Raw genomic sequence first — 24,084 nt, 5'->3', positions numbered from 1 at the left:
CAAAGAAAGCCCCAGCAGGCACAGACCTGGAAATGCCAGCAACAGCATTTAGAGTTTTGGAATAAAGACAGTCACTTGCCACATCTTTCACCTTTCCTTTGATTAAAGCAGAAAAATGGCATTCAACATAATGCCATAAACTTTTGCTTATCTCATATAACAGATGTTCCTATCCCCTTGTTACCTATTCTATGTCAGTGGTTAGTCACTAAAACAAAAGGCAACTGTAAGAGTGTCATACATCACACTCTTAATAAAATGACTTGATTGACCTAAGGGATTTGTTGATATTGACATTTCGGTCTCATTTTTCACATCAGAATACAACCCGAGTAATGAATTAAATTGTGTCAAACTGAAAAATTAAACTAACTAACATAAAACTGACTAGGACCTTTGTTTGACAACTCTATTGTTATCAGTATGTGAATCAGAAATTCAATTCTCTTTATGAAAAAAATCACCTTTATTCCCTCCAATTTCTCCTGTGGAATCCTTCCTTTCAACATCAGGGTCTTCAGAGCTTTCTAAAAAATATGTGTGAAGGCACATTAATAGTGCACAGATGTAGCTACATTTATTTCAACTTTAAATAAATCAAAACAGTTAAAGTTTTAATAGATAAAAACAACTCAAAATTCAGAAAGCAGATAGAAAGTAAAAAATGTTTCTTAAAAGTTTTTAACAGAGTATTTTAAAAATACAAGTTATTCAGTAATTGCATTGTAAATAAATGTTTGGGCACCTTAGTTGGCAAATGCCTTGATTTGGGTAAATAGTTCTATGATAATCAATCTAATAGAAAAATATTTTATCAATAATTTCTCATATCATGAAAATAATGAAGGAAAAACCCCAAAATTTCATTGCATTCTACTTTGATATAAAAGAATTGTGATGTCTTGTATCTGGTTTTTTACTTGTCACTAGAAAAAGTTTCTTACAGCTATGCAATCCAGTACAGTCTGACATTGCCATCACCAGAGACACAGTCCTGTTTTGCTGACTGCTGAAAAGAGTTCTAAGTTACTGTTAGAAACATGAAGCATAATCAAAGATATTTTATCTGAATGACAGTAAGATAATACTACTCTTCTAAAAAACAAGTAATTTTACCATAACATGACTTCCCATCTCCTTGTAGATTATTTGGGCATGGACCACAATGGTAAGAACCAAAAGTATTGAAGCAAAATACTCCAGGGAAGCAAGGACTGGATGCGCATTCATCTACATCCTCTTGACAATGTTCACCTGCATTAAAATACAGATTCAATTTTTCTATATTATTGTCTCACTTGAATTTGATGGCATATTTATAAAAGTACAATGTATGCAAGTGCTGAAGTAGGGAAAAAAACATGTATTGTTTCAGCACATCTAATAAGAACAGCTGACTAGGTTTGCAATTCACATTTTTTACATCTTATATTAAGTATCTTCTTTATTGCAGAATATGGAGAAGATGGGCTGTGGGAACTACATGTTTATCTGCAGGAGAAATCACACTGTAACCAAACTCATCATTCCTGTGATTCTCCATATTGCTGAGTTTATCTTTGTGAAGAAAAACAATTGAAATTTGTTTTCATAGTAAACTAATATAAACATCCATTGTATTCATGCAAGAAAAATCTTGAAGTATACCATATGTTTTTATCACCAGACCACAAAATTTCTTCATAATCTAACAGTAAGCTATTTATGGTCAAAAATTAAAAAATAAAATTGCAGACATAAAATTAGAAACTCCTATTTATCACTAAACGTGATAAATGTGTGTAAATAAAGTAGTAATTTACCTTGAAGTTCAGGTGGACATTCACAGTAATAGCTGTTTATTCCATCCACACATCTGCCAACACCACACTGGTTAAGTCTACAGTCATCAGTATTCCCTTCACAGAGATCACCTTCAAATCCAGCCACACACACACAAAGATATCTTCCACTTCCAGGTGGGAAATTAATGTTTGTCACACATGAGCCATTATTTAGGCAATCACATGATTTTACACTGACCTACAAGACATGCCCAATAAGACAGTTTTCTATATTTTTAATGAACTAGTAATGAGTTCTGTAATTAGATATCTTAAACATCTTACTAGTAGGTGTCATTCTACTGTAATATTCATTACCTCTATTTCTACCTTAGTTGTTGCATTGCAGTCATCTGTCAAAGAAAATGTTAATTTATGGAGATTCGTTGAGGCAGCTTTCCACAAAAGGAGACCTGATGGGGAAAGACTGGCACCTTCTGGACCAGAATCCAATGTGAAATGAATAGCAGAGCCCTCTGGATCTGAAGCCAAAAACTGATATACAAAGTCTTCTCCATAAAAAGTCTGTAGCATAACCTGAGAAGTTTCAAGGACCGGAGGCTGGTTGTCTGTAACAAAAGAGATGTTTCCATCTTTTAAGCAAAAGTTACAATATACTTACAAAAATTAAAAGGATTATATCTTTCTATTAAGGAAGTTACATGCAATTGTTTCTCTTAAATTCTAATGCCATTTGTATGGTACAGAAAAAGCACTTGATATTTTCATTTAACTATAGCAACATGACAAAGAAATTAATTCTACTAAGCAAGAGCTCGTAATGCACTGCATCTGTACAACAACAACAAAAAAGAATTTATGGAATTTAACCACTGTATTTTAACTATATGACTATAACATGGAAATCCCTTGTCTTCCTGATTGCTGGATGAGTTTCATTTCATTCCTTTATTTCAGGTTTCATTCTTTTGAAATAGGTATAGCTACAATAGCTTTCAGTAAAAGTTTGAACGAGGATTCACCAAGACAGGCACCAGAAGTCCCATTCAATCAAGGTAGAGTCTTGCCAGCACATTCATACACATAAACACCAATGGAATATACAAAATCTGAGCCAAAAGAACTACAATTTCTAGTCTATAACTTTATACTATGGAAAAGGAAAATCTTAGGTCTTCTTTTCATAGTGTGGTTTCTAAATGGACTGAAGTATGAAAACTTTGGATACACTTTCAAGTATTTAGGCCTTGTATCTATGCCACTGATGTAGATGATGTCCACATATTAGGGGGCTAATAAATATGACATGTCATTTGATTCAGTTTGTGATCTCCACCTGTTTGGTATCAGAATAATTTTTTTTAAGTACTTTTTATATCAATATGTTGAAGACAAACATATGTGTATGTAGTTTGCTAAATACCAAAAGACTTCAAAATGCCCATTAAACTGAAATTTGTTAATTTTCATTAGTTATTTGTAAATAGTTAAAGCCAAACCATCACTATTTCCATAAATATAAAACTGTAGTAGACTTTCAACTTCTTGGTATTACAAAAGAACTATTTAGAACTTACTTTCAACGACTGACCAAGTTAACTTTGATGTGTCAGGTCTGCAGAGTAAGCAAGGGCTGGTTGGATTTGTGTCTCCTTCAGCATAACAGAGTCCATCTATGTTGCATGTTTTCTCCTTTTAGAGAAATAAAAATGTGATTCAATTACATTTTTTGTTATCAAATTGGTTATGAATTTGTATAGCATCAAATAAAATCTAATAATTCTGCACTTTCATTAAGCAACTAAGCTTCTTTTTAAATATAATCAACTGACGGTAAGTTTGGTTTTATTTGGTAATTATATGAAGTGCTTTTGGTTTGATTCTTTACATTTAAAATTGCCTTATCTCAGCTTGTCTTTCTGTGCATATCATTTCTGTGCATAGAAAATCCCTGTTGGAAAGAAGAACAGGGTACATTCTGCTGATTTTTCGACATTTTTTTCTGCCTGAAAAAAATAATTTTATTCATAATGGAGAGTAGTGAAACACATACCTTTAATGTACATAACCCAGATTCTTGTGATTCACATGTCTGACAGGCTCCATCATATAATATCATTGTTTTAGAGTTGCTATAGATGAATCCATCATTAGAAATCTGCAAGTTGTACAGCAAAAATGGATTAACCAATACAGGTATCAATAGATCACCAGTGTGGGCTGCTGACATGAGCTTCCACTTATTAACAGACACCTATATTTAGGTATTTAAACTCTCACAACAGTCATCAGAAATCTAATCAAACCTGCCCATAAGTCTAGGCAGATATTTGACCAGCCACATGTAGGTGTCTATTTTAGGGTAAGTTGATTAGTGTGTACACTCTCTTGACCTTACTGACTCAATCTCTGTGAGAGCTCTGATATCTGCTTCACACAGGGATTAGTACATATAGGCTGGGCTCAATTCAATTCTACCATAAATGTACCCAATGTTATTTGAAATGCTCTAGGGTAACTTCCACTCCTGAAGAACAAATGTCTCTGTAGGACCTAGGTCATATCTACAGTCCCCCTGAAGGAGAACACTCTCAAATGACACTCAACACTTCAGCTTAGGTGATGAAACTGAGACCCCCAAGTTAGGCAAGCTGAGTTCCACCTTTAGTACCACTGAAAAAAGAGTAACATCTATGTGATATATTTCCATCTTACTCGTAAGAGAATATTTGAAAGTCCTGTAAGTACCTTTATTTGCCACATGGCAATGGGTTTATCATCAACCACATCCATGACATCAGACTGCTGGCCATCATTTGGTAATTGGCAGTCGACTGTCCTGGCATTTTGGAAGACAGCTGGCATAGTCAGAAGTTCTCCAGGAATCCATTGTTTATTACTATACTAAACATTAAAACAGAAAATCTGTTTTTCAGTGAAGCACATCATGAAAATATTTTTATCAGAGAGAAAAAACACATGTATTGTACAGTTTTTGAACAAGTCTAATATGTCTGGATTAGAATGTGGTGGCAAATATTAAATGACATTATTTGCACACACAGATTTTTAGCTAAGCCTGCTACTGTGGAAGAAAGGCAGAGAAGCCTTTGCTGACGCACAGTCCTTTGGCACTGCATTGTCAAAGACAAATTCTTCTTCCAACTGGAGAGTAATAGGAGGGTTAAACAGTGGGTGGTCCTGCAACAGCACTGATCTGACGTGCGAGTGCCTCTGTCACACTCCATCTCTGCTCCCATGTGAGGACAGGCTTTAGTCGAAGGAACAGATGAGGTTTTTGGCAGAGCTCAGGTATCATTCTGGGTGCTGGGGGAATACTGGCACTGAGCCTTTTATCCCTTGTACAGGCCAGTAGATTTTCAATAGAATAAGACGCCATTGACCCTGCAGACTTTTCTTCTAAACTGAGCTGAAGACAAGTCATCCAAGGATCCATCTCGAGAGCTTAAGGTAACAGAATAAGGATGATAATACTGTTTGACTGACGTATTGATGTGGAAGTAGGAATAAGCATATGAAAAATAAATAAAGTTAGATGGAAGTAAGAATCCAGACAGACTAAGAATCAAGAGAACAGAAAGTAAAAATAATTTTGAGCTTGACTAGGTTTTACTGAGCTGGCACATTTTCTAGTTACTGAAGCCAATTGAGACATTTATTCAATCCCCGTCCTTACACAGGTGTCACCTGCAGTATAGGCCTTTGTGGGGGTTTTTTGTTTGGTTTTTTTTTTAAAGACAGAAAATTAAACACTTTTGCTAAAAAGACATATGAGCTATCTTTGTTCCAATCAAACATTTTGTTTTTCTTTCACCCTGTATTCAAAGAATTCACAGCAAGGGTAAGTAAAAGTATAAATGTTAAATATTTCTAAATATAAAAATTTGAGTGCACTTAGTACTGTAACCTTTGAAAAGTGATACAGTCTATTTCTCCAGAAATCTTTTGTTATTACCTGGAGGCAAGTTCAGATAATTTTTTCAGAAACAGATTAACCTTTCAAAAACCAATTAAAAAGCCTTCAGATCTACTAGCATTCCAGCTCATTAGGTTCATAGAAAAACTTACTTCTGGGAACAGAAGGAAGTAAATATTTTCATTTTGCAGAGGTTAAACACACTCTCATGCCTTACATTTAAATTCTGTATCTCTGCAGTCATAGCTTGCTGGCCATGTCCAACCCAAACCTCTATCAAATTTCTACCATAAAGTAGGTAAGACAGTCCACGGACCACAGATTTGATCTAAAATTTCAAAAGTGGAAATACTGAAACTAAGAAATTCTAAGTTCCATCAAAATGCCTCACATACAAAATTTTAATTGTTTAAGTTCAGTCTCAAAATACAGGGAGTTCTGTTGCAAGTCTATTGACATTTCCATAAATTCACTATTACTCCAGCCTGGAAAACTAAACAAAACAACCTCCTCCACTTCCTTTCTTCTGTATTCTCAAGGAAAAAATTCACAGCCTTCTCCTCAACTGCAGCTAACAGCAGTCAGCTGGCTCTTGTCAGTGAAAAGATCATCACTAAAAGTGATTAAATAGAAAGTTTCTGTAGTTGGGAGCCAAGTACACCACCTAAAAGAGAGATTCCAGAATATCTTGCCACAAGTTAAAACTGAGATATTTCAAACTGTGATAAGTGAATTCCCAATAATTGACTTACTGTGAGAGTGGTCTAAAAGTCTTCTAACCTAATGGAGTGTAAACTTACTCTCGACTATCATTTCAAGCCATCTTGAGTGGATACATGTTGAGTTTAAGAAAAATCTATAGCCAGTATTGCTTATTCTGTCAAAATAATTTTAGCATCTGCTGGAACTAGCTAAGAAAACCTTTGGTCTCAAGAACAAAATCTGCCATTGAATGCTTCCCCTTTTGCCAACTCTCACCCCCTCCATCATCACATCAATGAAACACAGTTTTACTTTGAAGCTTTTTCTGTTCTCGTGTATAACACAACATAAAAACTTGTAATTGCTGATTGCTTATTCCAGGCTAAAACTTGTAAACCGCTTATAAATTTGCCTTGAGCAAATTCTAGGTCTGAATAACAACAGTCTCTCTATACAGATTCCCCTTAGTTTAGTGTGCAACATTTACCATGCAATTTTTTTAATTTCCTGTTCAAATCTGGGGTATAGAGCTGACGTATACCATTAAATAGCCATGGTATTCTACCTCAGGGAAATGGACAACATATCAAAAATGTCTTTGTCTTTTCCTAACAGATTTATAAAGGGCTATTTCAAGCATTAAAATTGAGGCAGAAATCCAGTAATGTCTTTAACCTTGCTGTCCTTTTTCAAAGAAGTGGTACTTGAATTCCTCTCCATAAGCACTTAAAAAACTGAACAACGATGTACTGGTTGTTACTAACAGGGTTGCCCTTGCCCTTTTCTGATGGATAGCTGCCCTATGCTGTTATCTCCCTCTCAGCTGCTGAACATTCCCATTATGTTTTGTATTTCTCTTATCATGGAGGAAATGGCAATATTGCAAAGAATTCAGTGTCTGCTGCAAAGCGCTGAGAGCCTTTGCATTTAGCTTTGACTGAAGCACTGGGTTGTACCCACATCAATGAATAACATGCTAGACATTTTGTCTCTCGTTCTACAAGAAGTTTAAAATATATTTGTCACTATTCAGGGAGACCTACTTGCAATTTGATGATTTCACATTTCAGATTCAATGACTCCCTGAAGCCATGTCCAAAAACTCTCACTGATGTGCAGTCATACTGTCGAATATTACACAGCCCAGCATTCTCCAGCTCTGTAATTTCTGGAACCTGGTCTTGGAAGTAGAGATTAGACAATAAATGCCAGCATATTAACTCATTAATATGCATTTACATTAAGCAATATGTTTAATTTTCTATCCAACTAAGAAAACTATGTAAACAATGAAATCTAGACCCAGTTGAAAAAGGGCATAAACAGAAAGGTTTTTTTTATTGTTAATCTTAAATTTAAAGCTAGGCTTCTGTCTGCACTTAGACCTTGAATATTATGAAGCAGAGAAAATTCAACAGACAAGGAAGACTTGTGAATATGTGTTTTGCTTTCTCAACTACAACTCTTTACATCACATTGGCAGAATAAAATCAAAATGAAACTCAGGCCCTAGTAATAGGAACTGGAAAGGTGACGGTTATGTATTAATTTATAATTGGATTTTTTTTAATTGAAGACTAAAAAATATCTCAGGTGGAAGTTATTTCAGGAAATAACGTGACAAATTAGAACACTCAAAAATAGTTTTTATGAAGTAAAACCATCTTATTTGACTTCAAGAGGAATAAAATATTTCTTTTTATAGAAAGAATTTCTCCTTCACTATTTTCTTTTAAGTAGGTCACTAAAACAAAAACACCACTGCAAAAGAAAATATTAGCAGGTTTTATTTTGAAAGAGTTTTGAGTTTTGTAGTAGTGTTCATATTTTTCCAGTGTACTTACTTAACTGAATTTTTAGTGACTGTCTTACTTCTTGAAAATTTTAAAAATCCTGCCCAGCTCTACTTATCATATCTATTTTTTTCTTCACTATTGATTCTAATCCCATCACATCTAACAGTTATCTTACAGAGATGTAACATCACCAAAGAGAAGCACATCCCACTTACAGATCCTGTTAGTAAACAGGATCACAGAGACTATAAAAAAATTGGGAAGGGAGATCTCTGAAGAAGACAGCGTGTGGAAACATCGCCAGTGTCTTGGGGCAATCCTCTGGATTGCAAACTGACCAAGTGGTAAACTTTTTAAATCTGACGTACCAGAAAGTAAGCCCATGTTTTGTCCTTTGGAAACAAGAAGGCTGAATGGAAAATAATTATAGCTGCAAGTAAATTACTGGGTAATGGACAGGGCCACCACTGGGAACCTTTGTGTTCATACGAGGCAGGAGAGAAAAATACATGTATGTCGCATGAACACTGAGAAGATTATTTAGGTAAATCTCCTTTTTTCCTCCCACTTACCAGACAGTATGCTGCAGTCATACGAGCTGTAGCCTTGAAAACATGCACAGCCCCATTCTGTACATTCCCCATTACCACTGCAGAGACTGGGACACTTCAATGCAGTAAGCAGGCTCTCAACTGAGCCTTCAAGTTCCTGTGGGTTGTAATTTATTTCTTCTAAAATTCTTCTCTCACATTCATTCTCCAGAAGAGGTAAGGAAGCTTCTGCCCAACTGAGGTCATCTTTCAGCAGCAAATCTTTAACGCACATATCGACTGCATCCTCTGTTCGCCGACCAAGAAGGGCACCACAAGATCTTCCTATGCTGGAATTAGCTATTGCCTGCTGGCAGAGTAGCCAAGCACTAGACTCGGTGAGGCCTGAAGGTGTGGGCCAAGAAGGAAGGAACTTCTGGTCTGTGTCAGTGGCATGGTCCTCTGGGAAAAAATAACTATATTCCTCTAAGTCTGTTTGGCTGAGACTTTGGAATAGGAATACTGGATGGTATTCATAATAATTCTGACGCTTCCCTCTACTTGTAACTGACAGCCTTTTGAGAGGATGACTACTGTAATGCTGAGAATTTTTTCTAACGCCTGAGCTTGAACTTCCTTCTCTTTCTATACCAGTATTTGTCACTGAGGTTGCTAAGACATGTGAGTTTACTGATGATGTTTTGTGAAGTTTGGTTTGATTACCCTCCCTCTGAAGAAGTGTAGATGAATCCATTTCATTTGCAGATGAACGTTTCTTTAAGCCTCTGACAAGATCAATAGGACCAAGATACTCAGCAGTGACATCCAGTCCTGGTATTAAAGAAAGAAATCTACCATTTTCACTTTCTTTACAAGACAGAGGAAGTTCTGACTGAGAAGCTGTCTCCAGTTTGTTCACTGAAGGATATAATCCGTCATCTTCAAGTGCACAGTCACAGAAGACTACTTTTCTCGAAGATGTTAAAGAAACAGGTGTTTTGTCAAACAAGCTATCTCCTGGTAAAATTCTAAACAAGAAAGAAAAAGATGAAACTGTACCATCTGAACTATCTTCATTGTGTTACTAAAGTGTTAACTTTTTGTTCTTTGTTGTTCCACACTTTTACATCATGTCACTGAATCTGCAGTTATATTTAAAGACCAGTTAAAACACAAAACCTCGAGAATAACTTATAATAAAAGAATTGAGATGAGTGGATATCCTTGTATACTTTGATACTTTGTTCAAAACATAATCAAACTAATCTTACATCATAATACCTAAATACTTATTTGGTACTTCAGTTTCAATTTTCTCTTAAACTAATTATGGAATGCATTGATACGTTCTAACATTAACTTAAAAACTTAAGAAGATCACTTTTTTTTTAGTACTGTGACAAGTTTTTAAGAGTCTGAAGGAAAGGTAGAACCAAAAATTATGACACTTGATTTAAACAGAATAATTGTTACCTCCACTCCTTAATAAAAGAAAAAAGAGCATTAGCATGATTTGGGATTTCCGCCCCACTTGCAGTGTGATAGTCATTCTCCACAATTCCATCAAAGGTGCCACAGAGTCCCACTGTATGCCTGTAATCTGAGCTGGGGGCCCTAAGCGTTATGCTTATTCCCCATTCACTCACATCAGCACGAATGAAAGCTCCAGAAGAAAACAAAACCTAAAAAGGAGTTGAAGATATCATCATGAGAAACATGATTTTTAATTTTTCCTATTCCGTAAGCATTATTTACCACTTACTGTTACTTTTCTTCCTAGGTAGGATTCAGTGACTCTGACATTGCTTCCTGTTGTGTCTCTGTTTATTACAGATAAGTGTGGCTGTGATTCATGCAGCTGACCACTGCACATGTCAAATGCAATTATATCACTTCCTTCCTTGGCAACAAAGCCACAGTTGCAGGATGCTGGGTAGTGAAGACTTCCACAGTCCCACTGGCGAACATGAACTTCAAAATCTCGAGATGTACTCTTATAGAGAACAAATGTTCCTGTTTTAAAATTGTCATAGACTCTAGAATCAAAAGAATAGCATAGGGTATCACTTTGGTTATAATCACCACGTCAGCAACTTTATCTTCAAACAGATTTCTAATATTTGGTGAACTTTGATAATGCAACTCATTTTCCTGAGTCAGAAAAAACAAACAGTACAGCCCACAGACCAACACACAACTTATCCTGAACAAACACCAATCATATTTTCCTCTGTGCAGACCTAAATCAAAAAAAACCAAAAAAAAACCCTTATTTTTACACCAGAAAAATAAGGAATAAAAGAAGTATCATACAATGAGTTGAGTATATGTAGACAATGGCTGTGAATGGAAACATAACCATGAAGCCTTTGATATTCTTTGATTATTTTTTTTAACACTGCACGTGACAGGGAACTGGAGGGTACTTCTCAACCTTTCTGTTTCTACAACAGCACACCTATGCAGAAAGAGCAATAAGACGCACAGCAGGGTGCATGTGGGGGCAGCTGCTGAAAACTGCACAAGTACCCTTGACAAAGTGATTTTGAAAGTCACATCTTTTTTAAAAAGGTCTGCTTTATTAAGATGGAGATGGGGAGGGCTTATTCCCAAAGATTATTTAAAATGAAAACCATAAATAGCAACTTGCTCTTTTTCCTTAGGGTTGCCATCTGTCCCCTGAAGCAAGGTTAAAATAGCCAATTTAATGATTCAGCAGCAAGACAGAAAAAGAAGAAAGAATGGAAAGAAAACCCCCAAACTTTTGCTGGGAGTTTAACAGCCTCTTGGCTATAAATGGCATTTGATAGTTAACAGTAGACTGGCAATTTGCTTTGTGTATAATGGGCCAGCAGACAAACTGCAGATGGCTGCCCTACTGGGACTGCATAAGATTGTCTGTGATTCAGTGCAGACAGTTCCTTTTCTACTTGTTTCATCAATTTAATTGTAGTAACATAATTTATCCTTACAAAGGAAGTTCTTTCCCTGCAGCATCATACTTCCCGACAGACCACATCACAGTAAAACACTGCTTCACAAGGAAGCTTGATCACAATGCATCCACAGTTAAAATGCTCAGTGAAGACATCCCTAAAACTTCTACTGAAGGAGAAACTGCAAGATCAGGATAACTCCATTGAGTTTATTAATATTACTAGTCACAGTTCTGTCAGAGAATCAATCACAACCTTCATTTTTCCTTCTGTTATCAAGTTCACAGAAGTGAGGTTGTGGTCTGAACATTCTTATTTGGAGGCAACATACCCTCTTCTTCTCACCCTGCCACTTGAAGAAATGTGCTTCTACTGAACAGAGAATATAAAAGTCACAGGCTTGGAGCATGTGTTTGTTCAGACATCTTTTGTGAATCAGAAACACTTTGAAAGAAAGAAAGAAGCATAGCAAAACCACAACAGCTGTGTCCAAAGAAACTGTCTTCACTTCAAAAAGAAGGCCAGCGACGTGCAAGTGACAGTACTGAATAAGTGCTGTGAATGCCACTATTGCTTTCAATGCCACTAATAAACTCAGCAAAATGCTACACAGACAGTAGATAGCTTCTAGGAAGTTGATCCTCGCAAGGATTCAGATACTGATACACAGAAATGGGGAAACTATGCTGTTGATTGGAAACACCTTTGCATCAAAAGTTTTGTCTAATCAATCATTTTATCATGGTTCATATATGAGCATTCCTATCTTTTATGATCAACAGACTGCACAGCATCCTCTCCTCTCTTGTCATACGGCCCTAGAAAGCAAAATAGTCCATTTGCTTCATTCTCTTGCCACAACCCCAAAACTTGCCTTTAGAAATGCAAATATTACAAACCTCATCATAACTGGCAAGCTTTTTTTAAAAACTGAAGCACATTTATCCTTATTGTCAAAAAAACCCCAAAGAAACTAAACTCAGTGCTGTTACAGAAAACTTCATCTGACTTGTATCACCAGCACAGATTTAAAACAAATATATAAATACTTAAATAAATGAAAGAGCCCACCAAAACCACCCACAAAAAATCCCCATATGCTTTAAGTTAGGAGCATTAATTCAGTAATTACCTTCCATCAAATGTAATTATATGAGGATCAGTAAATGAGTAGCAGTAGGCAGTGGGTAGATCCTTAACTGTAATCTTCAGAACAAAGTAGCAAATAGTAAGCCATGTCAGATTTAGAAATAAACAGACTCATGTATATAATTTATCTCAGGATACTAGTTTACATTCTAATATATGTATTATATTATACTTTTAATCAAACTGAGTAGTTATATCACTACTAAAATGTCAAAAAAAAAAAAATTCAAATGAAAACACAGAATTTAAATGAAAATAAAACAAATTAAAATTGACTACTTAGAAATCTTGGTGTGAGTCAGGAAGTCATGACTGAAATAGAAACTTCATTAACATCAGCCATACTTCTGGCCAGTTAATAGAGCTTAACATGAAGATTTTTAACCTGTATGCTTTCTGGAACATAGCCATTCCACAGGAAATTCTCACTGGATATAGGCTCAACTGCAATTCTGGTAATTCTGTCTCCATCCTGCATGAAGTCTGTCACAGCAGTGAAATAAATTACAGCTTGACTACAGATTCCATTATTGCAGGGTTTCTGGAGAAGATCCACATGACAAGAAGAAAGAGCCAAGTTTAAACCGAGCTGCTCTTTACCTGTTTTAAAGAAAATATATAGTGAATTTTTCCTCTAAATAAATCACATGTTTTATACTACTTTTAATATAGATAACTTTTTTGCATAGTCTTTCATAAATTAAAATAATTTATCCATTTTTCTTGCATTTGGTCATGCACAACCTCGTCTCTACACCTTCATACACATGCCCAAGAAATTGCTCTCGAATTTCCCTGTTTGATAGACTAATGGAAATCATAGTAGGTTTGCTAATGTGACATAAAAATGGCCGTCTGCAAAGGCAAGGCTCCTCCTGTTCACGGGACTTGTACTTGAGAAAGTACTAGGGAAAATGGTAATAGCAAAAAATGGGGACTTTGCTATTGCATATCTAGTACTTGGAAAACAACAGGTAAACAAAATTAACTGAATTAAACTTTGCAAGTATTAAAGTATTCTGTCTATTCAAGTTAAAGAATGTGGGTCTGATATCAACAGCTGTCATAAACCACTTAATTTCAACCAGTAATATGGACACGCTTTTCCATACTTTCAGCAGCATCATATACAGCCTGTGAATACTTTAACATTTTAGAAAGTATTTTACACTGTAATAGCTTCTCCAAAGAAAGATATCAGCAAGAATATTTAGAAAAATATATTAAACATACAAAATGAAACAAAATCAGTTTAATACTTACCTTCATCAACACTATTTAATGTTAGTGAGATTTTGCAGTCACTTTCAAGCTGGCTAAACTCAGGACAAGGAATAGGAATGCTACTTTCTACTGTCAGTCTGTATTCCTTCCCATCTTCTGATATATCATATGTTTCTGGACGTATCTAACACAGAAGAAACTTTACTTAAAATGCATCATTTGTGAGTAAACTGAAGCACTGCTTATTAACCAGCTAGGAGTGCTTGTTTACATGGGCTGAGCAGCAGCAGCACATTGGAGAAAAGATGTGGACACTACAGACTGAGTCTTAAAGAGGTGGGAAAAGGGGCAAGGATAAGGAAAAGGCAAGAGTAAAGGCCAGATAGAAGGGTAAGAAACGAACAAACCACATTAACCCCACAAAAATGTATTCTCCATGTAACCCCTGGAAGCTAAGATACAGTTTGGTGTACTGTCTTGGGGGAGTGGGCAGGGAAATGGAGGGAAAGTTACCTACAGGCAACAATTCCCAAAAGAGTCTGGAAGCACCATATTTCTCCTGGGATTCTTCTCCATAAGCTTACAATACAGCTTGCTAAAGATGTATAATCGAAAATGCAATAAGAGATCAGTAACAGAGGCCCACAGCTGAGCTTGGCACACTGGGTAGAATTCTGAACTCAGACTCACAGGGAAACAAAAATAACACATTGGCCCTCAGCAGTGTACACTGCTACACTTCCATGAGATAAATCTGGGCCCTGATCCTCCAGAAACATAATCTCAGGCTAAGTCAATAAGACTGTACCCAACATGTAAGGACATGCAGTATGTCTTTCCTGGACTGGTGTCCCATTCATGGCCAGAGAATGGCTCCCTATAGCTGTATCCACAGTAAAAACTCACAGATCATGTCCCAGCTTCCCTCTTTAAGCCCAGACCAGGTTGGCCTCATCTTCCCTCACTCCTACAGACAGCTGGGAAGAGGGCCCAGCCTAGACTGTCCTGTCAGTCACATGCTGGGAGAGCCTGTTGGCACATCATGCCAGAAATGGCAGCAGCGTTAAACTAATGGACAACAGAGTCCCTAGGCTCAGGTCTGAGCTGTGGCCCTCCACATTTATAAATACAGTGCCAGATTTGGCTCTAGCTGATGTAATCCAAGGCTTGCACTGCATGTGCAAGGTGCCAATTCAGCCTTCCTGCACCTTGAGTACATGAAGAGCACAGAAACCATTGTGACTCTTATGCTTTTTGACAAATTCAAGGTTCACCTCAGCTGACATCATGCTCTATTAATTCACAGTTAATACATTTTAAGAGCCTTCTAGTCAGAGGAATGACTGCTATAGCAATACTCAAAGATTCCTGCTCCGATAAAGTAAAGCATTATGGTTTTTTTAAATTACCTTAATTCCAGCAAAAAATTCCTTGCTCTCAACTGAAGAGCTTTGTATATCTGGCTTCTCCATGAAAAAAGCAGAACTGCTACAGTAGACCTATAGGGCAAAACCAGCATAATAGAAAACATTTGTGGTATGAAATGGTCAGATAAAGACAAAACCCAGCCACCGTGGGTCAATGGATCCATCAGAGCCAGTCTTCTGGTTGCACCAGAAGTTAACAGTTGCCAGTGGTAATTGGTAAACATAGCATAGAAAAAAAATAGAAACAGATCAAGCTGCTTAAGACCTTTTCCTGGCATACACTACCAGTGGTGCAGAGACTTCTTGAACTAAAAGCTGCATATAAATCATCCTATTTAACGAACAGGATGTCTCTGTCTCCAAGTCTGACGTTTATTGCATCTACTTCTAGAAGTAAGAAGGTATGAACGGCTGTTTCATGTGTAAGTTCTTCTTTGATACCTTCAGGAGAAAGTCTTGACCAATGTCTCCTCAGATTTAAAAAGCCTTTTCTGGAGCATTTCTGCAATCCATGACATCTTGTAAAAATGCATTCTACAGCTCGATTACATGTTATTTACTTCTTTTTTTCCATTTCACATTTCTTGCCCTTTAATTTTGTTTAGTGCCCATTAAGTCTCAGATTATGCTTTTCTGATGTTAAGGGCCTGGATAATCTTTTTCAAGATGATGAATTCACTGTGATTTCCCTCCACTGAACCAGTTCCCTCCTACTAGACACTATGGTTTTGCTTTGGTTTTGTGTTTGGCTTTTTGTTTTGGGTTTTTTAAATTTTGTTGTATCCATTTTGAGATACATTGGCCACACATGCAATATTTCCAATCCTGAAAAAACCCACAGATTCATAACAGCAGCAGGTAACTTATGACTGTGCCTTTCCTTTTGACTGTCACTGAAGTCCGTGAATGATTTTTGAGGATTAACAATTGCTATTGTTGTGCATAAGACATCCAAGCTGCCTGTCTTTGGCTTGAACATACATATGCACACCAACCACATTTTTTTGTTTTTATTTTGGCCAGGAAAAATAACCTGTATTTTGTATATATAGTTATTGATTTTTCCAATGCTTAAGCTTCTCCAAGTTACTATGAGAGCCTATGTCTTGATTCTGCTACCATGGAAGGTAAGGCAGGTTCTCACACTGGCTTAATTTCTGATGGCAGAAATTAAACCATTTAAATCCAATCCTAGAGACAAAACCATTAAGCAGCAGCTCATTATTGATTTAGAGAAAAAAATCTATCTAATGAATCAACAACACAGTTTCTCACAACCTCTGGCTCTCTTATAGCCTCTCATTGAGATGCAGTTGCTTCCAAAAATCCTCCTAATTTACAGTATCAAAGAAAAATCACAGTACAGGGTGAAGAGGAGGCAACGTGAATAAAAACTAACCTCCTGGATGCACACTACACTGTATTGAGTCAGTCTCAAAACCTTAAAGGCAGTGGTAATTACTGATATATTCTGTGGTATTTACACATTCATATGGGCACTGTCGGTGTAGACAAGTAGAGGCAGTAGGCTTCTGCCAGGAAAAATTATACAGCACAGTGCTGGACCTCCCTCTGATAATTTTTGTGTCTACTGGACCATATTTACAAAGATACAAAGAAATTATAATTAAGTTTTAACATACTCTGTCTCCAAGTCTGACGTTTATCCCATCTAGTTCTAGAAGTGAGAAGGTATGAACTGCAGTTTCGTGTGTAAGTTCTTCTTTGATACCTTCAGGAGAAAGTCTTGACCAGGTTACAATGAATCCAACAGAGCTGTTTGCAGAAGGAACACCAAAGGTACACCTTAAGTAAATGCTGCCTTTGATCATCTCTGCTACAACTTCAGGAACCAATGGCAGTGGTGGTGACACAGGTGGAGCTGATGTAGCAGCCAGGTTACCTAGTTCAAACAGAAGTGTGGTTTGTGCTTTTCATACTGTGCAAAATCAGTATTGGATAAATTGACACTGACATACCTTTTGCTAGTTAATAGACTAATAATATTTACCTTTTTCATATGTGGAAATATTATATAATTTCATAAGAGAATCAAGAAAAATGTGTATCTTCCTTTTATTAATTGTTAAATGGAGAAAAACTCTTTATGAACCTTTGATTATATTCTAGCCAATAGGAAGGTGCTAAAGAGACGGCAAAAATTAAAAAAAAGACAATCCAAAAACATAAACAAGGGAATCAAATATAATTAATTATTTTACCAGATGGAAGAGCAACATGCAAAGGAATTTGCCATACAGTAGAATAATTTCACTACTTATGAAGAAAGTGGGGAAAAAAAAAGAATAAAGGAAAAAGAAAAGGAATACTTATAAAAGAACAGAATAAGCAACTGTAGATCTGCAGATTCCTCTTATATTTTATTTCCAAAGAATCAAAGTATCTGTAAATCAGCATTAGCACAATTACTTTTTAACGTTTTGGTACTTACTCAAAACATTATTCTGAGAAAGTATTTTTGTAATCCAGATTTTTCTGAAATTACTTACAAATTGCTCATTTTGAACAAGCCAAGCAATACTTGTTGATAACATCAACGTGTTTTTATTCAAGACAGAGTATGACTAAATGTTGACATTATTGGGTCACAGATGCACGGAAAATCTTGAAAATCAAACCAAAATACTTACTGCTGCAGGCACCTTGAAATTTCATTCCCTCAGGATCACATGTCTGTGGCTTTGCATCTGAAATAACCATAAACTGTTCTTACATCTTATATTCACACACATACAGCGTATGTGCTCCGGTGCTCTTAAAGTATTGCCCTATATTAAAAATACACCAAATTTCACAAAACACTAATTGAAGTGCAAATTTGCAGAACAGAGGCAATCCTGTAATCTGATCCACATATAACTATGGCAGCAGTCAGTATAAAGGCTTGTGTTGGAAATCACCTTGGAGGGAGGGAGGGTAGAGAACATTCTACCACCTCTGCATCTTTTACTACTGATGTACTCAGCCAATACTTATAGATGTTGTTACTGAATAAATAGGAATTAAACTATTCTCTTGAATAAATATTTTCCCTCCCCAAATCCACATCTGAACACTTATTCATTAACTGCAATCCTGGACAGCCAAATTCAGTGCAGACCTGCTTTGAAAAAAAAATCCCCTTTCCTACAAAAACCTAAGAAAAAGTGCTTTTGCACTGCTATTGTTTTGCACTTTGAATGCTATAAAAAAAATAAGTGGAACTTTGCATTTGTAATAGGAGCACAAAGAGGTTAATCACTCCACTCAAACTACATACGAAGGGCAGCAACAACACTGAAAATCCCATTCACCAAAAAGAATGAAGACTATGCTGTTCCACACTTCACAATTGAATGTTTGAATTCCTTATCATGTAGAGGACAGTCTGTTCAAAAATGTGCATGAAGTGTTTACAGCTATCAAGTGTGAAAGATACAACACAGTACACATGGTAACCTGGATACAAAAAGTAGCACATCAGTACAGCGCACTTCATGCAAAAAACATCATCTTAAATGAGTGCTTGTAAACTCAAAATGTGTTTCAGATTTACAGCATTCAGCAGAGCCAAATAAGAGTTATGCTTTTTGCCTCCTTTTTGTTTTGAGACAGTAAAGATTTGCTAGCTTATTGCCTCTCTGGTTTTATATCTTCCTTCTTCCTCTTCACAAGTCCTGAGCCAAAGTAAATGCAAGTCCTATTGTGCAGGAATTTTTCACTGTTTCAGTCACATGCACGCTGAAACCTTGGAGAATGCTTTAACAATTGGACCTAAAGATATAATGTCATATAATGCCATAATAATGGCCTAGACCACTAAGGCACCAGAAAGCCCACTGGTAGATTTGCTATTAAGCTTCTGAAAGCAGTCAGTAATAGAGACTATGACTCAGAGAATTACAGTATATGATGTATAAAAATATCACTAGTATTTTTACTATGGTACATTATAAGAACTACTAAGAACTTCCTACTGCATTAGTTTGTCCCTATTTCACAGTATTTCACAGTATAACTGTAAGGATTTAACCATGCCTTACTTATCTGAAAAAATCTGGCAGGAATAACGAAATACCAAAGTTTTGAGCTGTGAACACCAACACATTTCTGAAGCACAATGGTCCAAGACACCACGAGACATTGCAAAAAATCTCCATTTCTTTCTCAAACTACTAATAAAATGTGCATCAGTAAAGCATTTCTGTGTTATCTTCTAGCAACAAAGTGTAAGCTCTCCCAGAAAGATGATAAAAGATTTACAGTAACAAAAGTATTCCCAGCAATGCTAAACAATAAACACAGTCTAGTCAAGTTCTTAGACAAAGCTCACTCTGATACATAATTCTATGCATGCTTAGTAATGGGTATTTGCAGAGTATGAGTGTTACTATAGGTACGGTGACTTTTTATTTCCAGATGTGTCTTAAAACCCCATTTCATTATATGGAAAATTTCAATTCTTAAGTTTTTGAACTTTGAAAAATAGTTGAGTGCTACATGTAAGTTAAAAAGGGTTGAACTGAACCCACCTTATACATTTCAAATCATTCTTCTATTGTATCAATAGTAAAGGTAAGAACTGCAAGAAATTTTAGCAGAACTATTTTCTGACATTTCCACTAAGCCAAGTATCACACACTTAGCTGAATTAGAGCATGCATTTTCTCACCTTCAGCACAATAACCCATGCATCCTTGGGTGGGCTGCAGTAAGTAAACAAAGAAATCTCCACAGTTCCTCACCCTGACAGGGATTCGGAAAAGACAGCAGTCTTTTGAAGTGCTGAAGAAAAACTGCCATGTAGCACAAGCTGTTAACTGTTTGATCTCACCAGGTCGAGGCATGGATTCTGACTCCCTCAGAGACAGCCAGATAGGCGCTTGAGTCCCACAGTGATTCATCTTCACCATCAGAAAAAAAGATAAGAAAATGGTTAATGCTAAATCAAACTGTTGCTGCTAATCTCCTGGATTTCCTCTAAAAGATGTGGCCAACTAATGGCAAGGTTACTGATATACAGCCTGAGTTGAAAATGCAAGACAACTGAAAAGCCCCATCTGCCTTTCAATTTCTCATCTTTAGATGCAAATATGCTTGTTGCAACCCCATAACAATCACACTGACTTTGTAGCAACCCTAAATCCTTTGGTGTTTACAAAGGATGGACCATGGTCTGTAGTTCAGATGCTGATTCAACAGGTCATTTTAGCAGATTGTTGCTCCTTCTCTTGCAAGCAAAAGCTTTTTTCAGTGCTTTTCTTCATGGAGTAAGAAGTCTGCTGTGGAAAACTCTTCCTCACCCCTCACCACTATGGCTATGTCAGGTCTTCAGGTCAAGGAAGCTGCCCTGAAAGTCACAACTTCACAGTAGTACCAACCATGGTAAACAAAGTCTGATTTAACAGACACAAGAGTTTACCAGTGGAATGTAGAAAAATGAATCCTGAAGAGACAAAGAAGGAATCTGGTTCGTGGGTTACCAGAATGAGTTAAAGATCAGCTCCTGGCTTTCGTGTGCTGCTGAAAGCAAACTGAAGAGAAACAACTAGGGGAACATAGCATGTCAAAGCCAGCATTTGAAAAACATTTACATGAAAACTATAAATCTGAAACTGTGAGATTTTGAGAACCTTTTCTTCAGTCTTTGCCTCAAGTATTCTTTTCTTTGACCTGATAGTGCAACAAAATCAACTTGTCTATAGATCTCTTGGTATAAAGTCTACTGCAGACTCACTGAGCAATTACTTACCTCTAAATTAAGCTTTACTTTCTTAATCTATAACCTCTGAACCCACCATCAATCCATCAGAAAGACAAAATTAATAACAAGTACTCAGAAATGGGATGGATTGTTTAAGTCTGAATCTTTGACAAAGATTAAATGCAGCTATAATAAAAGTTTCCCAAAAGAAAACAAAGGAGGAAACTTCCTCAACAAGACATCCATTTTAGTTTGGTTTTAATGTTTTGACTCTGAGGTTCAAAATAAATGTTATGGTTTTGTCAACAGATGCAAAAAGGCAGATTTCAATGCACAAATTTAATTTGTTGAATAAGCTTTGAATCAATCTCTTTCCAACTGCAATTATCTGAGCTCCTCTGTGTTAGGATGGCAGCCTAGTTTTAATAATATTTACTAAGAACTGAGAATTTTAGTCAAATTTCTAAAACCTACCTAAATGAGACAAGTAGGTATTTTTCCTAACCTCTGTTCTGAAAAACGCATTGTTTTTTCGCCTGGTTTATTGTGCTGACTCTTTGCATTAAAGAATCAATTTTTGAGAAAATGCAACTTTTTCCTTTTTTTATATTAAATATAACTGAAAGTCCTTCAGTAAATCATACTTATTAGGTTTTTTCAGTATAAAATCTGGATAACAAGTAGCCTCTTCAGCACATCCCTCTTAGTCTTTGAGTCAGCTGTACAATAAAGGTACTTCAGTGGCTTTATACAGCTGCAGAGTTTTAATAAATAAATAAAAATAAGATAGGCTGCTATAAAAATTTAATTCATTAGTATACTTCAACTGATTTATATTCCTTTAGAAGCACTTCATTGATGGGATTTTATTTTAATTTTTTAGGAGACTGTGACCAGGAAACTTCAATTCTTTAGAAAAATCAAGGGTAAAATATTTTGATGACATTCTTAGACTTTTAAACAAGGAAATGTTTTAAAATAGGAAACTACAAGGACAAATCTTAGAATTTAACTGAGTTTTTTTGCATGCCGCAAAATAAAGAATTACACATCTAAAGTATTAAATATTTCAAGTAGTTCTTGAGTCTTTGGAGGCTTGCAGATGACAAGGCAACTTATCCTCAGTTAGCTCTGTTAGTTCAAGTCACTTTATGAGTTATCCATTCTCTCTGGCATGATCACTTTAAAAGCTCCACAATTACTGGATTCATGTGGCTTCAAGTCTTTATTCTGCTTTCACACGGCTTTGCTAACAGACTGACCATCACATAGTTGCAACTTTACAACATGATATCCCTGCTATGCTACCACTGAGAAAATCCTTAGCACTGACTACAAATTACAGCTTTTGAGCGCTCTGAAAGGGATTTAATCTATCATCCTCTGCTACTGCCCATTCAGTGTAAAATTTTCAATGCTTAAGACTTAATTTTCAAGGTAATACATTTTATTATAATCAAATATTTAGAAAAGATCAGGTACTTTGTATTTTTCCACATCAGTCTCCATAACCATATTCTTTTTTTTTTATATCTGTCCTACTGAAAAATTCTTCAGCAGAAAGAGTTACTTCTCAGAATCAAATGATTCGTAACAATACCTCCACGCACTTGGTTGGCATCTCAGCAGGCTTATCAAAAATCATAAAGCGGTACCATCCTGGTGTTAGGGAATGGTCACAGATCAAATCCTGAATAGCTGATTGCTGGAGATGGGATGAATCAAAATCAACGCTTCGGTAAGGACTCTGCAGGATCTGATGTCCAGCAGGAGAGCACTCAAGAACTGTGGAGCAAGAGTATTTTGAGTATCAAGACAGAATGCCTAACAAATATTTTTAAAAACATGTTAAGTATTTTTAAGGGAAAATAAGGATATATCACAATATGATTGAAACTAATTTTACAGAAAAATGTATTGAAGTCCTAGTAACAACAAATTCACATGTTAGCTCTCTGAAATGGAATAGAATTCATCATGTGATAACTTTCCTTTTTTTTTTCTTTTTTTTTCTTTTTTTTTTTTTTTTGTGGGCAATACATGCAAATTAATAACCATTTATCCAAGATGTAAAAACAGAGGGAAGGAATATGTTTATACAGTCTATCTAGATTTTGACTTTCTGGTTCCACTGATGTTTATTAAATTTAAAAATCTGAATACAAATGGAGTGTCAGATATATTAGAAGACCAAAATCTTACCTGAAGAGAAGTAAGGCTTATCCAAAGGTCTTTTGTAAATAGGCTGTCATTTTACAGGATTCCAATGCATGAAATTAAGAATTCACTCAAATGAATGAGAGATAGTTGGATGGTTGTATACAGTTTGTATGCATACATGTAGATTATAGCAAAAGTGTGTATGATCATGGGTAGACACACTAAATTATAATAAAGTAAATACACGCAAAAACTTATTTTTGGACATCTAAGTGACCTCGTGGCCTCAAAGAATATCTCAAATTTTCTGATAGGTAAAATGAAATAAGTCTTTATGATAGTTTTTTTTTTTTTAATGCAGACTCATTCAGAAATAAAGCAGAATGCCGATATTTCTGAGTCTGATCTGACTGCTGAGTTGACTCCTATCAATGACAGTGACAACAGAAGTTCTGAGTAATGGTATATTTACATGCAATGTACTGAACAACCATTCTTTCTCAGGAATGTGCTTGGGAAGTGAAAGTAGAGAAAAACAAAGTAGAAGAACGTTTATAAATAAATTACACTTGAAGTATATCTATCTATTTACTTTACTTTTAAAAATGGATACCAGCTGGTGCTGTGAACAGAATTTCAGGTTACACTGAATGACACAGTGATTCTTTATTCTTGCTTTCACTATGCTGCTAATGAATTTTAAAATACTGCTGTAAGCAAAGTTCTCTAATGTTA

At 35.9% G+C, this 24,084-nt stretch overlaps 1 protein-coding gene across 1 annotated transcript in view; it reads right to left on the bottom strand.

Moving 5' to 3' along the window:
• VWDE (von Willebrand factor D and EGF domains) overlaps positions 1-22,968 on the bottom strand; it is a 32,912-nt gene extending 9,944 nt beyond the window's left edge. The window contains exons 1-19 of the mRNA XM_050332876.1: positions 22,790-22,968; positions 20,158-20,389; positions 18,137-18,193; positions 17,129-17,388; positions 15,468-15,557; positions 14,098-14,242; positions 13,220-13,434; positions 12,818-12,891; positions 10,512-10,785; positions 10,223-10,431; positions 8,792-9,777; positions 7,467-7,603; positions 4,533-4,688; positions 3,838-3,942; positions 3,362-3,476; positions 2,142-2,392; positions 1,803-2,022; positions 1,117-1,254; positions 465-527 (exon numbers count right to left, since the gene is read on the bottom strand). Coding sequence (XP_050188833.1) covers positions 465-527; positions 1,117-1,254; positions 1,803-2,022; positions 2,142-2,392; positions 3,362-3,476; positions 3,838-3,942; positions 4,533-4,688; positions 7,467-7,603; positions 8,792-9,777; positions 10,223-10,431; positions 10,512-10,785; positions 12,818-12,891; positions 13,220-13,434; positions 14,098-14,242; positions 15,468-15,557; positions 17,129-17,388; positions 18,137-18,193; positions 20,158-20,389; positions 22,790-22,834 — 3,772 coding nt within the window. The 5' untranslated portion in view covers positions 22,835-22,968. The remainder of the gene's footprint in view (positions 1-464; positions 528-1,116; positions 1,255-1,802; positions 2,023-2,141; positions 2,393-3,361; positions 3,477-3,837; positions 3,943-4,532; positions 4,689-7,466; positions 7,604-8,791; positions 9,778-10,222; positions 10,432-10,511; positions 10,786-12,817; positions 12,892-13,219; positions 13,435-14,097; positions 14,243-15,467; positions 15,558-17,128; positions 17,389-18,136; positions 18,194-20,157; positions 20,390-22,789) is intronic.
• Positions 22,969-24,084: the final 1,116 nt, after the last annotated feature.

This window comes from Myiozetetes cayanensis, unplaced genomic scaffold, assembly GCF_022539395.1.
Source record: "Myiozetetes cayanensis isolate MyiCay16 unplaced genomic scaffold, myiCay2020 scf1, whole genome shotgun sequence".
NCBI lineage: Eukaryota > Metazoa > Chordata > Aves > Passeriformes > Tyrannidae > Myiozetetes > Myiozetetes cayanensis.
The sequence above is the reverse complement of the archived record's forward strand: the minus strand, read 5'-3'. Positions and strand labels throughout refer to the sequence as shown.